The sequence below is a fragment of the Glycine max genome, chromosome 11, assembly GCF_000004515.6.
Source record: "Glycine max cultivar Williams 82 chromosome 11, Glycine_max_v4.0, whole genome shotgun sequence".
NCBI lineage: Eukaryota > Viridiplantae > Streptophyta > Magnoliopsida > Fabales > Fabaceae > Glycine > Glycine max.
This window is the reverse complement of record NC_038247.2, coordinates 3,299,662-3,312,745: the sequence shown is the minus strand read 5'-3', so window position 1 is coordinate 3,312,745 and position 13,084 is coordinate 3,299,662. Positions and strand designations below refer to the sequence as shown.

The following is a 13,084-nucleotide window of genomic DNA, read 5'->3' as shown; positions in this document are numbered from 1 at the left end:
CATAATAGTTGATGTACTAAAAAAGGAATATTAAGTTTGTGTAAAAATTGAAGCACAAAAAATCATAATTTAAATAACACTTTATTATAAATAGAAAACAAGTATAATCAGTATTTTTTTTATGAATGAATTAGATTTTGAGAACTAATAAGAATTAACACAAACCTCAAGATTCAAAAAATATTTATAGAGATATTTATAGATTATTTATCAATAAGATTCTATCACATCAAAGGTAAGAATCAAAATTATAATTGTATAAAATATGAATTCATTATTTATCAACTCGATTAACTTTGATTGACAAACAAGTACACTTAATATAATTATATAGTTAAGATTAATCATACAACTAACATTTGTCAATAAAAAAAATTATTCATATTTTTAAAAAAATTATTTCATGATCTTTGTAAGTGTTTGAGATAGGCAAAGAGAAGAGATTTAGACAGGAAAGAAACAAAGAAAAAAAATGTAATTTAACAACGAGAGATTGTGATTTAACTATAACTCAATTAGGATTATCTTGATTCTCCCCTAAGGTAATCTTTTTTCGTTCTAAATTTCACAAATTTAGTTTATCTCAATTTTTTTGGAAAATAAACCCTTTATTCCATATTAGAAACTTGATCCCTTAAGCGAGCAAAATTAGCAATAAGCATTAGGTTTAGAAAATTCACGCGCGCGCACATATGGGTGGGAATACGCCAGACCGGTCTACAGGGACCTACATAAAGTCTGGCCTGAACTGACCTATTTAATTAAAAGGTTAGGCTCATGCTTTTTTAAAAGCCTATTAAATTAAATAGATTAGGCTTAGACTTATTAAAAAGCCTGATAGGCTGACCTATATATATATATATATATATATATATATATATATATATATATATATATATATATATATATATATATATATTATTTTTTGGGTACCAATATGTAATATTATTTTTTGGATACAATTAATTTTTTTTTGAAACTATCAGACTTTGATTACACATTACTGCTTCATAACTTCTATTCCTATAATCAAGAACTTTAATTAGAATTTAGGTGTGAGTCATGTGTCCTTTTATATTTCTCATTATTTTGATTGATTTTTCTTTTTCTTTAACTTTTCTATTACGTTCCTACTCCATAAAATATTAAATATTTATTGTGAAAAAGGTTATTAGGCCAGACTAGGCTTTTAAAAAGGTCAGGCCGAACTAAATTAAAAGCCTTTGATAGGCTATAGGCCAGGCTCAGGCCTCAAAGATTCATCATAAACTAGATTCAGGTCTTTCAAAGTCTGACCTGACCTATTCCCACCCTTACGCACTCACAAATTGTATGATTATTGAATTTTTTTTCTTAATCAGTAAAACAAATGGTACAAGGGTATCATAACCCATGTACACAGATAAACCAACTCAGAAAACCCAAGTTTACTATGTTTAGCACTTATTTAAGCCAAAAATAGACCTAAATAAATCCCTATTTCTCAATTACAATACTCATATTACTGATCAATTTCTTAATAAATGTCAATCATGGAAAAATATTAAGCTCAAGTTCAATATTTCTCTTTGTTGAATTGTTCAATAACTAATAAATCCACATGGAAAAGATTCCAAAAAAATAATTTGATTACAATATGTTCAAATCAAGGATTGTGGATTTGAATGTTCATGGGACAAAAACTAGACGGAAAAATAACGGCATTCTTTATTTTTCTAAGTTAATAAACTCTAAAAAGAGAAGCGTTAGTTTAGTTAAAAAAAAAACTCTAATAATATAGTAAAAAATGGAAAACGCATTTCTGTATTTTACATTTACAAAACTGGGCAATACATATCAACACTGCTAGCATAAGCCGGTAACTGAGCTATATAAATCCATCTCACACGTTGGGGCAGAAAACAAAAAGCCAACACCCAAGAGAAAGGCATAATCACCTAAGAATTTTAAGACCGTCCCCATTGCATTGCACATGGGGATAAAAACATCAAGAACTCGTTTCAATCGTTTATCTCGTTATAAAAAAAGGTGGTATATATATTAATGCAATTAATGAAGCTTTTTGAGGTGCAACCAATGAAACTCTAGTTATTTGTTGATGTTATTTTTTAATGCAGCCAATAAAATTTGAGGTGCGCATCATCTTTTGGTCTAGAAATCGGAGCAAGAGCAACGTCTGTTCCGGGGTTTTAAATTTATCCACGTATTGCATGCAATAAGGGTTGAAACATCTCGTTCGAATTTGACAGATTTTATTACCAAATTCAGCAAATTAAGATGATGATAAAGCATTTTTGTTTTGTCATGATTTCAGAACTAGTGGTTAGAGTTACATGTTCCACTCATGGTATTAGTCTCTTGTAAATGCAAAGTAAGGCTCATACAATAGATTCATAATGGGTTTGATCCTTCCTCAGACCTACCATGATGCTAGTTTTATGGCAGCGGGTTGCGCTTTTTCTTATGATAAAAAACTATTCATGGATACCCATGTGCCATACACACGTCAAGAAAAAAGGTGTGAATATGATAAACAATATGATGTGATAAAAATATATATATTTAAAAAATGAAAGGTGTGAATTGGGTGTATATAAGGGCATGTGTCCATATATTGTTCCTCTTTTATGATTTCAGATATAGACGAAGCATTGACACATTCACAAAAGGAAGAATATAATACACCTAGCACGGGAGGTGGGGGGATCGGTGCCTTCTGTCCTAGATTTATTATTCTATATACTTGGGCATATTACCATCCATGAAGAATTATTGTTCCTTTGTCATAAACAATCTTTTTTTTTTAAAAATGCCAATCCTTTGTCATTCCGTTTTCTGTTCTAAACAGTAAGTTTCATCCTCCATTAATAGCAGTAGTTTTTTCCTTTGCATAATTCATCGAGGAATGGAGAAAAATTAAGTGACATTGATAAGATGTGAAGAAAAGAAGGATGGAAAGGTACGTGTGCCAACCTCCTACTTCAAAACAACAACTGAAGAAAACAGCTTCATCAAGAGATATTACGTCTAGAGAGTTGACATTATTTTAATGCATAGCAGATCTAAAATGATTTTTGTGATTGCAACAACTACATACGTTTCACCACTAGTTTCTTTGAGTTTCGTGATTCTGGAAGAGCATGTTTTTTCTCTTCTCATCTTGTCACAAGTGTTTCGGTCCTCTTCGCGACCAGAGTGTCGCCACTAAATTGACAAAAACAGAAAATAAGGTGACCTTTGTTAGGAATTAGAGTTGGAAATATTGGAATTTAATTAGTATTTGTTACGTACCTTGAATAATTAGTATTTGTTACGTACTTTGAATAATTTGCTTTTCTGTGTGGAATAGGTCAAGTTCTATTTATTTTGCATTTGTTATTGTAGGCCACCTCTTTTAAGAGTGCATTTGTTGCTGTCGGCTATGTCTTTTAAGAGTCCTAGAACTTCAAGTTATTTAGTAAATAGTTACTGTTTTATTTGTAACTGAAATCATAAGCACCTCTTTTATGTATACACTGTGCACCCTGTCCATGATTGTTCTTCGTGGATAGGTTATTTTGTGGATATGGTTTTGTAAACTTAATTGGGTGTATATACTGTGTACATGCATGCCTATATATTTAAGAGTTAGCACTTTTACTGGTATATTTGTGTATATTTAATAAAGCTTCTTCTTAAAAATTTAAGAAAACTCATTCTTATTTCACTCGTGTTTGTAGGCTTATTTGGAGACTAATCGGGAATGAATTGAAGAGATATTTTACTTGGTTTGAGCATGAGTGCACAAGCTTTAGGTTTAAAAGGAAGACTGTTGAAGATTACTGACTATTGCATGTTTAAACATTTTGTATTATGTTTAAACATCGCAAGCTACACAGATAAGATGTAGCCACTGATTTGTGCACTTTTAAATGCTCAATAGTGCTTTTAAACATACTCAATTCAACTGAATTAATATATATAGTTTTTCTTAAGTTAGTTAGGAGACTTTAAGGCAGTTGGGAAACACTTTGTGATATACAAAACTCTCTCTGTCCTTGAGAAAAAGGATTACTCTCATCAAATTGTTAATGGAGATCATTTCTTTCTGTACTCTCTTAATTGGTTCTTTATTCTTTTTACAGGTATTACTGAATCCTTATCTTGGAGAAGGAGGAATCTCGTGTTTCAATTTATTTCATCTCAATTTATGGTTTTATCATTCATTTGAGTGAATTTTTATGTTTTTAATGTTATTCTTGAATTGGAACAAGAGTCAATCTCTTAATTAATTAGAAAATTGGTTATTAAGTTGAGTGTTGAAGAATCCTTCCATAATTATTGAGATCCTACTAATAAGACTTAATAATTAAGAGATCGGGAGAACCCTCATGTTTAATGCTTTTATTTTTATTAGGAACACTCAAGGAATTGGGAGTTAGTAATAAACTTGTGATTTGACACTTAGACCAACAATCTTACAGAAACCAATACTTTATACTTCCACTTTTCTTTTTTAAAATGATTGGTTGGCGCACTTATAAATTTCCCTTATCACATAAGCCCGTTTCTCAGCAATTTCAGGGGACCATATAACTCAGATTCATAAGAAATGCAAAAATAATAAAATAGCGAAGTTAGTGTCAAGTAGCGAGGACCAGCTTCATGACGGTTGACAGGTCATGTAATGTTCTTGACCAATCATATGTTGTCCTTAGCTTATACAGAAACAGAGGTAGTCATTGCACAAACAATGAGATTTGCTACATCACAAGCCCAAAAATATCCTTCATGAATCATCACAAATTCACAATAATGCGCAAGCTTTATTGCACCACAAACAATGCGCACTTTAATACAAAGGCATAGTAGACCCAGAAATAGCTTTTGACTTATCCTCTTCTGGTCGAACATAGCCCACGCCCTACATACACTATAATCATTTGCCCTCTTCCCCAAAACCAAACAAAAAAAATGTTAATTTCAATTGATCCATGTGGTATGGTATGGGGACACAATAATTTACCCCTAGTCTTAAGTTATTGATGTGCATTTTATTTCACGTGTTTATATGAAAGACATGAAATAATTGAAGAGGCGTACCCCATGGGATAAACTGAAATTAACTCAGTTGTAGTATATATAGTATGATGTATTTGAACAGTGGAGAATGTAAATTATATATAGGGGTATGATATGCCTGTACTTGAATAATTGAAGTGACTTGAAATTAAGGGTTTAAATGCCGGCAAGGCACTCTGGTGGGGTCACTGAGAACCTTGACTTATCTTGGCAGTAATCATAGATGATATGGTTGAGACGAACCCACCTGTACCTTCGGGCTTCAATGGCATTAAGAGCTTGGTATGCAGCCCCTTCCCACCAATTACTTTGGTTAGAGGCACAGTTGGCAGGTCCTGGCACTGGGCACCCTTCAATGTCAAAGTCCTTGTAATATGCATAAAAAGGTGCCTTACTCCAATCAATTTTCTCCAACCCCCCTCTTGTTGCCCAATTATCAGCCTCCCACAATGTTGAATACACTCCCATTGCTTGCATTGTTGGGTATGGGATTCCCTTTCCCTCACTGTTCTTGTACACTCTAATGGGAAAATCATCAACGTAGAACCTGCATGCACGCACATAAATACCACCATACATTATTAACTAGCAATTTGGCAATTGGGCTACACCTTGATACAATTTTTTAAAATTAGAGTTACACCTTAGTAAATATCAATATGAAATACTTAAAACTTCAATTTTAATTGAAAAACACCGCTAACAGTACAAATTCTAATTGGTAAGTAAATGATTCTTAATTCATTATTATTAGCGGTAACTCTAATATATATCTTACACGATATGATGATGATTCCACATAATAGTATAAGTGTGAAAATCCGCAGAAGGGTCAAACCAGAGGTTGACCCTTTGTTCTCTATCTCCTTTTCCGTGAGCATAGATGTTTGTCTGAACTGTGTAAGGCTGGCCACTACGGTTCCCCAAGAACTCAAAATCCAGCTCATCACGTACAGTGTCGGTGTCAGAATTCATCTACCATAATCCACAAATCAAGTGTGTTAGAATATTTATGTAAAATTGATATTAAATGGAAATGACGATAATGAGATTTAGGCTCACATAAAATGCAGTGACAGTGCCAGCAGAGTCTCCCGGAATGAGCTTGATCTTCATGCTAACACGGCCAAACATGTACTTACTCTTGGAGGCAAAGCCACAACCTGTGGCAAATGATGCAGAGTGTGTGTGGTAAATGGTAATTAATTGGTTCTTCCTTTGCATAGGGAATATTAAAGAGAAGAGTTAGGGACAAACAAGTTAATGTTATGGCTTACCAGAGTTTTGGTCTAGAATGAGTTGGATGGCTCTGCCTTGATCAATTTGCCTGATATGAGTCTCTGACCACGTGATTTCAAAGTCTTGCAGAAAAGTGGCGGGTCGTCCCCAAACACACACACCAGATACGAGAAACCATGATAATAATAATACAATATAGTAGACACCAACGTTTCCAAAAGTGTTAATGATGGCCATGGACATTGTTTAACTAAAAAATTATTGGTTAATTTGGGATGCAAGTGGAGGGGAGGGAAGTGTGTTATTTATATAGGAGCTTTAAGAATTGGACGAACAATGCACTGAAACGTTGAAATTGAAAGCGTCACAACAGCGTAGCTTTCCATACAGCTTTTCACGAACAATCACTAGGGCCTACACTATTCATGCTTGGCACTTCTTTTGTCCTCTGCTGCCTAATGATTTTTCTCTCAGCGTGTGCACTGTATTTTTTGTAACCCAATAAAAATGAAGAATATGTGGACATCACAAAAATCTATTTAACACCTAATAAAAGAGAGAGAACCGTAAATATAATAAATGCATGTTAGGAACAGTTGTGTTAAGCCAAATTTATGTTCATTCTCACATTGAAAGTAAAACAAATTATTGTTTCTATTTTCTATAGTGATACCATGATTTTGGTTGGAGTAACCGGTTTTGAATGTTTTCCAACACATTATAAGCTACTGATATAATAAGAAAAAAGAGATAAAAAATGATAAATACTATTAATGAGGTGTTTTGAGTGAATTATCTTTTACCTTAAAAAAAAGAGTGAATTAGACTTAATGTATCATTACTTTATTTTTTGTTGTTGCATTCAAGTGTCCGAGAATCTTTTTATCGCTACAAGAAATTGATTTTTTTTATACAAAAGGCCTAGGTTATGTGTACATTATCTTCTTTTTTTTTGTGATTGAGGTTATGTGTACATTACCTAATGCTAAATGCAAAAAAAAAATATTATTATATTATTTAAATATTTTTGAAAAAAAGAAGATAACATCATCTCATACTTTCTAAATTAGAAGGATAAGAAAAATATTAAATAAATACATAACATCTTATTTTAAACAGCTGAAATAATATAATAAAATATCACTTTTTCATTTTACTGTATCTTTTTTCCATTAGTTCGAATTTATAGCCTTAACGATAGAGGTTTTACACTTAATTTAGTCATTGTTTAGACTGTTGATAAGAAGGAAAAAAAGTGAATGATTTAACGACAGAAAAAAAGAGAGAGAATAAAGTTGAATAACAATGAGTGTGAAGTTATTCGAAATTTTAATTTTTTTTTACTGAATTCGAGATTTTAAATAAACATATCATATTTGTTATAACGTGAATTTATTGCAAAGGAAACTTTTCATGAAAGGAAGTAAATGTTTGCTTTTAATAAACTTACAACGGAAACATGCATATATACATAATACATTCTTACATTATGGCGAGAAAATCATGTCTAATAGATAAGTTAAAATAAGATGCGATAAAGTTAAAAGTAAATAAATTAGGTGCGTTGTAAACTACTTTATAACTTTATTCCTCAACTTCCCCTCCCCCTTCATATTAGGGTATAAGGGATGGAAAGGTATCTTGTCATTAACCTTGAGAATTAGTAAGTTTGAGGAAAAATTCGAAGAGTGCATGTGCATTTTTCCTTTAGTAAAATATATAAAATAATATAATTAGGTTGTAGTGTAATTTTTTGAGTGAAAAGGGGGAACAAAAAAAACACTCAACTCGTAGACAAAACAGTATCACAAGATCCACTGGTAGCTAGGAGTGAACTCTCCCAACTCCATTTTTTTTAAATCTTTGGTATTTATACTTGCCCATATAATATCTAATCCTACTAGATGATTTTATGATTAGTCATGGCAATGGATAATACTTTTGTAATGCTCCGAAAACAACAATAAATGGTTATTGTAGTTAATTAATAGTTATCATAGCTAGGTAACTCTAAGTAGTAAAAACTAGCTTAAAAAGAAAATAGTAAAAACTCATCAACCAGACATCTAAGCATGACTTAAGATATGATATAGGTTTTATCTTTTATGTATGTCAATGATTTTTGGTGCAAGGTTTGGTATGAATTTAAGTGGACATTACTAGTGATGGGCCACGGCGTGGGACCCCCTCATTATATGACTTGGAATATCTATAATTTAGAGGATTAAATTAATAATGATAAATATTTTAAAAATACTTTAATTTGATATATTTTTAATATATATTATTAAATAAAATTTATATAAAACCCATTAAATTGAAAGTAAGACTAGATATTAATTAATAAATTTTACTCAATAATAAAAAGACATAAATACATTTTTTTATCACCAACTTAAGTATTGTAATTGTGTGATATATTAGTCTTTTTATAAATTCTAATTGTGTTATAGAAATGCTATCAATACATTCTTTAATACATTTTTCTAAACAAACTCTTTATTATTAACTATAATTTATTAAAAATTATAATTTTTGTGGGTTTTAATTTATATTTAATAATTCTCTTTTTGATTTTATAATTTTTAATAAATTTTAATTGATAAAAAATATGTGAAAGGGTATGTTTCTATCATTTCTCATTGTGCTAATTAAGTTCTCTAGGTATCCTTCTAATTACAATAACTCATTAAATATATATATATATATATATATATATATATATATATTAATGTGATATTAAGTTATAAAATGATACTAACACATGACATCAACATGATGCCACACAATCCATGATTTATGTTTTTGTTTTTTATTTCTTTTTATTTGTTTGGAGAGATATAATATTCATCATTTGTTACATATTTAACAAAATATGTTTACATAACATTAACTAATGACATGAAAATAAACATAATATTGATATGTGAATGTTAACATAATATCATGATAACATCATGCCAAATTTGATATATTGTGTTTTGGTTAATTACACTTAGTTTTTTAAGTATAATAATTGTGTAAATTTTTTAAATTTCAATTTGACATGTTAGTGTGGCTAATAAAAATGGATAACAAATTTATAAAATATTGGAAGTGAGATTCAAAACACTGAACACTTCAAAGATAATAATATAATCGTTAAGTCCGATATTAAGGGAAATTAAGTGGGTTGAGATCTTATTGGGTCTCTTATTAAGTGGGTTGGTCCTAGGACTTAGGACAAAAATGCCTATATATATTAATTGAAATTGAATCGCAATGTCTAACAATTTGAACAACTTCTAAGCTATCTAAAACAAAAATAATGTTCTAAATATCCATCATTCTAAGCCGAGATCAAGCTATGATAAGATACATGGTTCAATAAGGTGTATTAAAAATGCTCTCATATAGATATCGAAAATGTTTTTATTTAAGAATAACTCCTAAATTCAGATTTATTAAATAATTAAGAATAAATTTTCTTTGACATTTAAAAAAAAAAATGGCTAAAAATTCTTCCACTAAACAAATGTATTATCCATTTCAAGTAGATAGTGAATTTTTTGAAAAATTAAACGACAGGCTGCCGGTTTCCACTTTCCTTAAATATTCACAATGGACCTATAGCCACCTATGTTGCAATTATTTTCTATCATATGATTTAGTCGATAACAAAATGTTTGGCTCGGCTATTAATCGATCTATTTAAAAAGCGATCATCTTTTTAATTTCTACCCTTAATTTTTAAGAAATCATATGAACACCAGAAGGGAAATGATTGGAACATTAATTAATTGTAGAGAAATGCTGGTGTATAGAAATAGCACGTGTGCAATCATGCATTTAGCAGCACAGCAAGTCCACGCGAGACCGAAGCTCGATCGCGATATTGACTGGTTTAATGGCACAACAATATATATAGAAAGGACGAAACACCACAACATAGTTTTATTCTGAATATTTTTAAATCTTCTTATAATTATTATTTGGAAATTGGTATAACAAGGAAAAGACAATAACCACATTTTTTTTTATATATATTATTGTTCTAAATTCACATATAGGTATGATTCAAAGATTTTTTTTAGGAGATGTATGATTCAAAGACGATAATAATTAACTTCTCCAACGTGATATGATCATTCATTGATTACGTTGAAATATATAGTAATGAAAATTGCAACACCATATATAGTATATATTACTCATTACTCAACAAGTTGGAGAGTATTCAAAATTTCAAATCCTTTAAACATGGTTACTGCTTATGTTTAAAGACGCTTTTTATCTTGATCATCACAAGGAACGCTGAGTGAGACTCTGCCTAATATTAATAACGGAAAGAACAGTACTGAATTATATTGTCGGCAGCACAACAGGGTGCAATATGAACTGCATGCCATATGCTTTGTTTGGATAATCTAGGGGTACAATGGGGCCGGCAACCAAGGCTAGCAATCCTCTCAAAGTCTCATGACTCATGCTCATATTATATGGGTAATTATCTATTAAGTATATATTTATATATTTTAATATAATGAGTGTTAAAGAAAATGTTATATTATTATCATTTTTTTAAGGCATACATCCACTAATATTAATAGATATTTGTTTAAATATATTTTTTATAAAAAGTAAAAAGTCAAATAAAACCAAAACTAAATAATTTTAAAATATATATTTATATATACTAATAATAGCATATTTAAAAATAATCTTATTCTTGTCGTCATATTTTGATCTTATCTTATTTTCACTCTATCTTATTCTATTGTATGCTAAAAAAACATATTTAAATCTGATTTTAAGTTTATGCATTTAGAGTGACGAAGATAGAAAACTTCAAATTGGACCGTCTACATCCATTAGCACTTGTATGACATAGTTAAGACTTTAAGTGTTTGATAAACTATTTATTTTTTGCTAATTTATCGTTCTTTTATTAATTGAAAATCTTGTTAATTTGATCCTAATAGTAGTATTTGATAAATTAGTTATGTTTTTTTTCCAGTTTGTATCATTTTATGAAAGATTACACAAGTAACATTTAAGCTTTTAACTTGATGTCAAAAAAATCTACTAACTTATGATGTTTTATTATGTTTTATCTTTAAAATATTTAACTTTACTTTTTACCTTTTGTACATAAGGTAAGATTTTGTTTCAATGTAATCAACATATGAAAGTATGAAGTGTTATTAAATGTATGTTATTTTATTTTGAATTTAATTTAAATTTTAATATATAATATAAGAACGTTAATAAAATATACAATATGAAAAGAAAAATATAACAACTGAAAAAATGTAATTAAAATAATTGATCTTTAAATAAAAAATACAAGAGTTCAAAATTAATTAAAAATAAAATTATAATTACTCAAATATATATTTTATCAATAAAATAAAATAAACCATTTATTGAAAAATGTCATATATATATATATATATATATATATATATATATATATATATATATATATATCATTTTAAGCTTATTAATTATTTTAACAAATAATTTGACTAAACACTACTTATAATTCGGTTACTTTTCTCGATCAAATATAGCTTTTGTGAGACAATGACTTATCAAACTTGAAATCACGGCTTAGCAGCGAAAAAGTGAAGAAAACAGTATGAACAAGCAGTACGTTAGCCATTACTCATTCCAGCTGTTCACAGATAATTAAATCCCTTTCACTTACCTCTTTGAAAAATTGAGACAGGTGATGATAGACTGAAAACTATATCTTTAGGAAAAAATAATAGTTTTAAAATAATAATGAACTAATTAATAAAAGTATAAGATACATTAGTTATAATATAATGACTGAACCTGTATCATCAAATTAATTTTATTCAATGTAAAATACAAAATATACAAAAAAAAATTATGAATATATAAGTATACAATTTATGCTGTAAAAAAATAAGTATACAATTCGTACTTTGTAAGAGAGAAAATAAAGTATTCAACCCCTTCATACAAATAAATGAATTTTTTTTTTCTTGTTTGGTTTGGTGGAAGTTGATGATGGCAGTCATAAGTTATTTATTATAAAAAGTTTATTTAAGATTTTATTTTCAAAATTAATTTTGTGGTATATAAGTTCATAATTAGTTTTTTAAGTTGTTGAAAATTTTAACTTCTAAATGAATAAAATTGAACTTTTCCTTCATTCACGACCAAACAAAGGCTAAAGGATGATCACTAGGGAGAATTGAAGAGTTTTTTTTTTTTTTTTCCCGGTTAGGATTATTTATGGGGGGGAGATTAAGGTCTTCAATTGTAATTCAGTAGCAACATATCAGCCAATTCTTGTGTTAAAGTGTTGGAGTGCTTTATTTTATTTTCTTTTTCTTTTTAACGGTATAATATAGAGGTATATGTGAAAATGATGAATGTACATATTGTATAATTATTTGATTTTCTTAATTTTTATTTTCACTATATATATATATATATATATATTAATTTTACGTAGGGACTTCATCATTGAGTTAAAATATGGTCAGCATTTGTGTGTATTTTTGAAGTTGTTGAAATCCGCTGGACTTCACTTGCCAACAATTTCTTTTTCTATCCCTTCTATTAGACTTCCACACAACCACAAATATTACATCAGATTTTTCGAAATGCTTAACTTTTAGGGAAAACGATCAATCATTGATAACACATACCCCAGGAAAATCAAAATCCATGCCAATTATAATTATAAAATACATAATACAAGTAAAGCAGAAGCGTGGATTGGTTCTTAATCACTCCAATCATTTTTAAATAACAATCTCAACCTTTT

At 29.3% G+C, this 13,084-nt stretch overlaps 1 protein-coding gene and 1 long non-coding RNA gene across 3 annotated transcripts; one reads left to right on the top strand and one right to left on the bottom strand.

Moving 5' to 3' along the window:
- The first annotated feature begins 2,650 nt into the window (after positions 1-2,650).
- Positions 2,651-4,290, top strand: LOC106795109 (uncharacterized). Of its 2 annotated transcripts, none has more exons than XR_001383341.2 (2): positions 2,651-2,959; positions 3,720-4,290. It is a non-coding gene; the product is annotated as an uncharacterized lncRNA (long non-coding RNA). The 2 variants fall into 2 exon arrangements; XR_005887095.1 differs by having other exon boundaries at positions 2,651-3,230.
- Positions 4,291-4,785: 495 nt separating this feature from the next.
- LOC100791974 (probable xyloglucan endotransglucosylase/hydrolase protein 6) lies at positions 4,786-6,658 on the bottom strand. Its single transcript, XM_003539186.4, has 4 exons — positions 6,339-6,658; positions 6,124-6,224; positions 5,840-6,036; positions 4,786-5,608 (listed from the first exon to the last, which is right to left on the bottom strand). Exons 1-4 carry the CDS (start codon positions 6,541-6,543, stop codon positions 5,218-5,220), a joined length of 894 nt encoding a protein of 297 aa, XP_003539234.1. The 5' UTR covers positions 6,544-6,658; the 3' UTR covers positions 4,786-5,217.
- Positions 6,659-13,084: the final 6,426 nt, after the last annotated feature.

Excerpts from the sequence above, each read along its gene's own strand:
- LOC100791974 (XM_003539186.4), bottom strand. The coding sequence starts at position 6,543 with ATGTCCATGGCCATCATTAACACTTTTGGAAACGTTGGTGTCTACTAT. Across the intron at positions 6,037-6,123 it reads GCACTGTCACTGCATTTTAT|ATGAATTCTGACACCGACAC; the intron begins GTGAGCCTAAAT and ends GGATTATGGTAG. Across the intron at positions 5,609-5,839 it reads TGGAATCATCATCATATCGT|GTTCTACGTTGATGATTTTC; the intron begins GTAAGATATATA and ends GCGTGCATGCAG.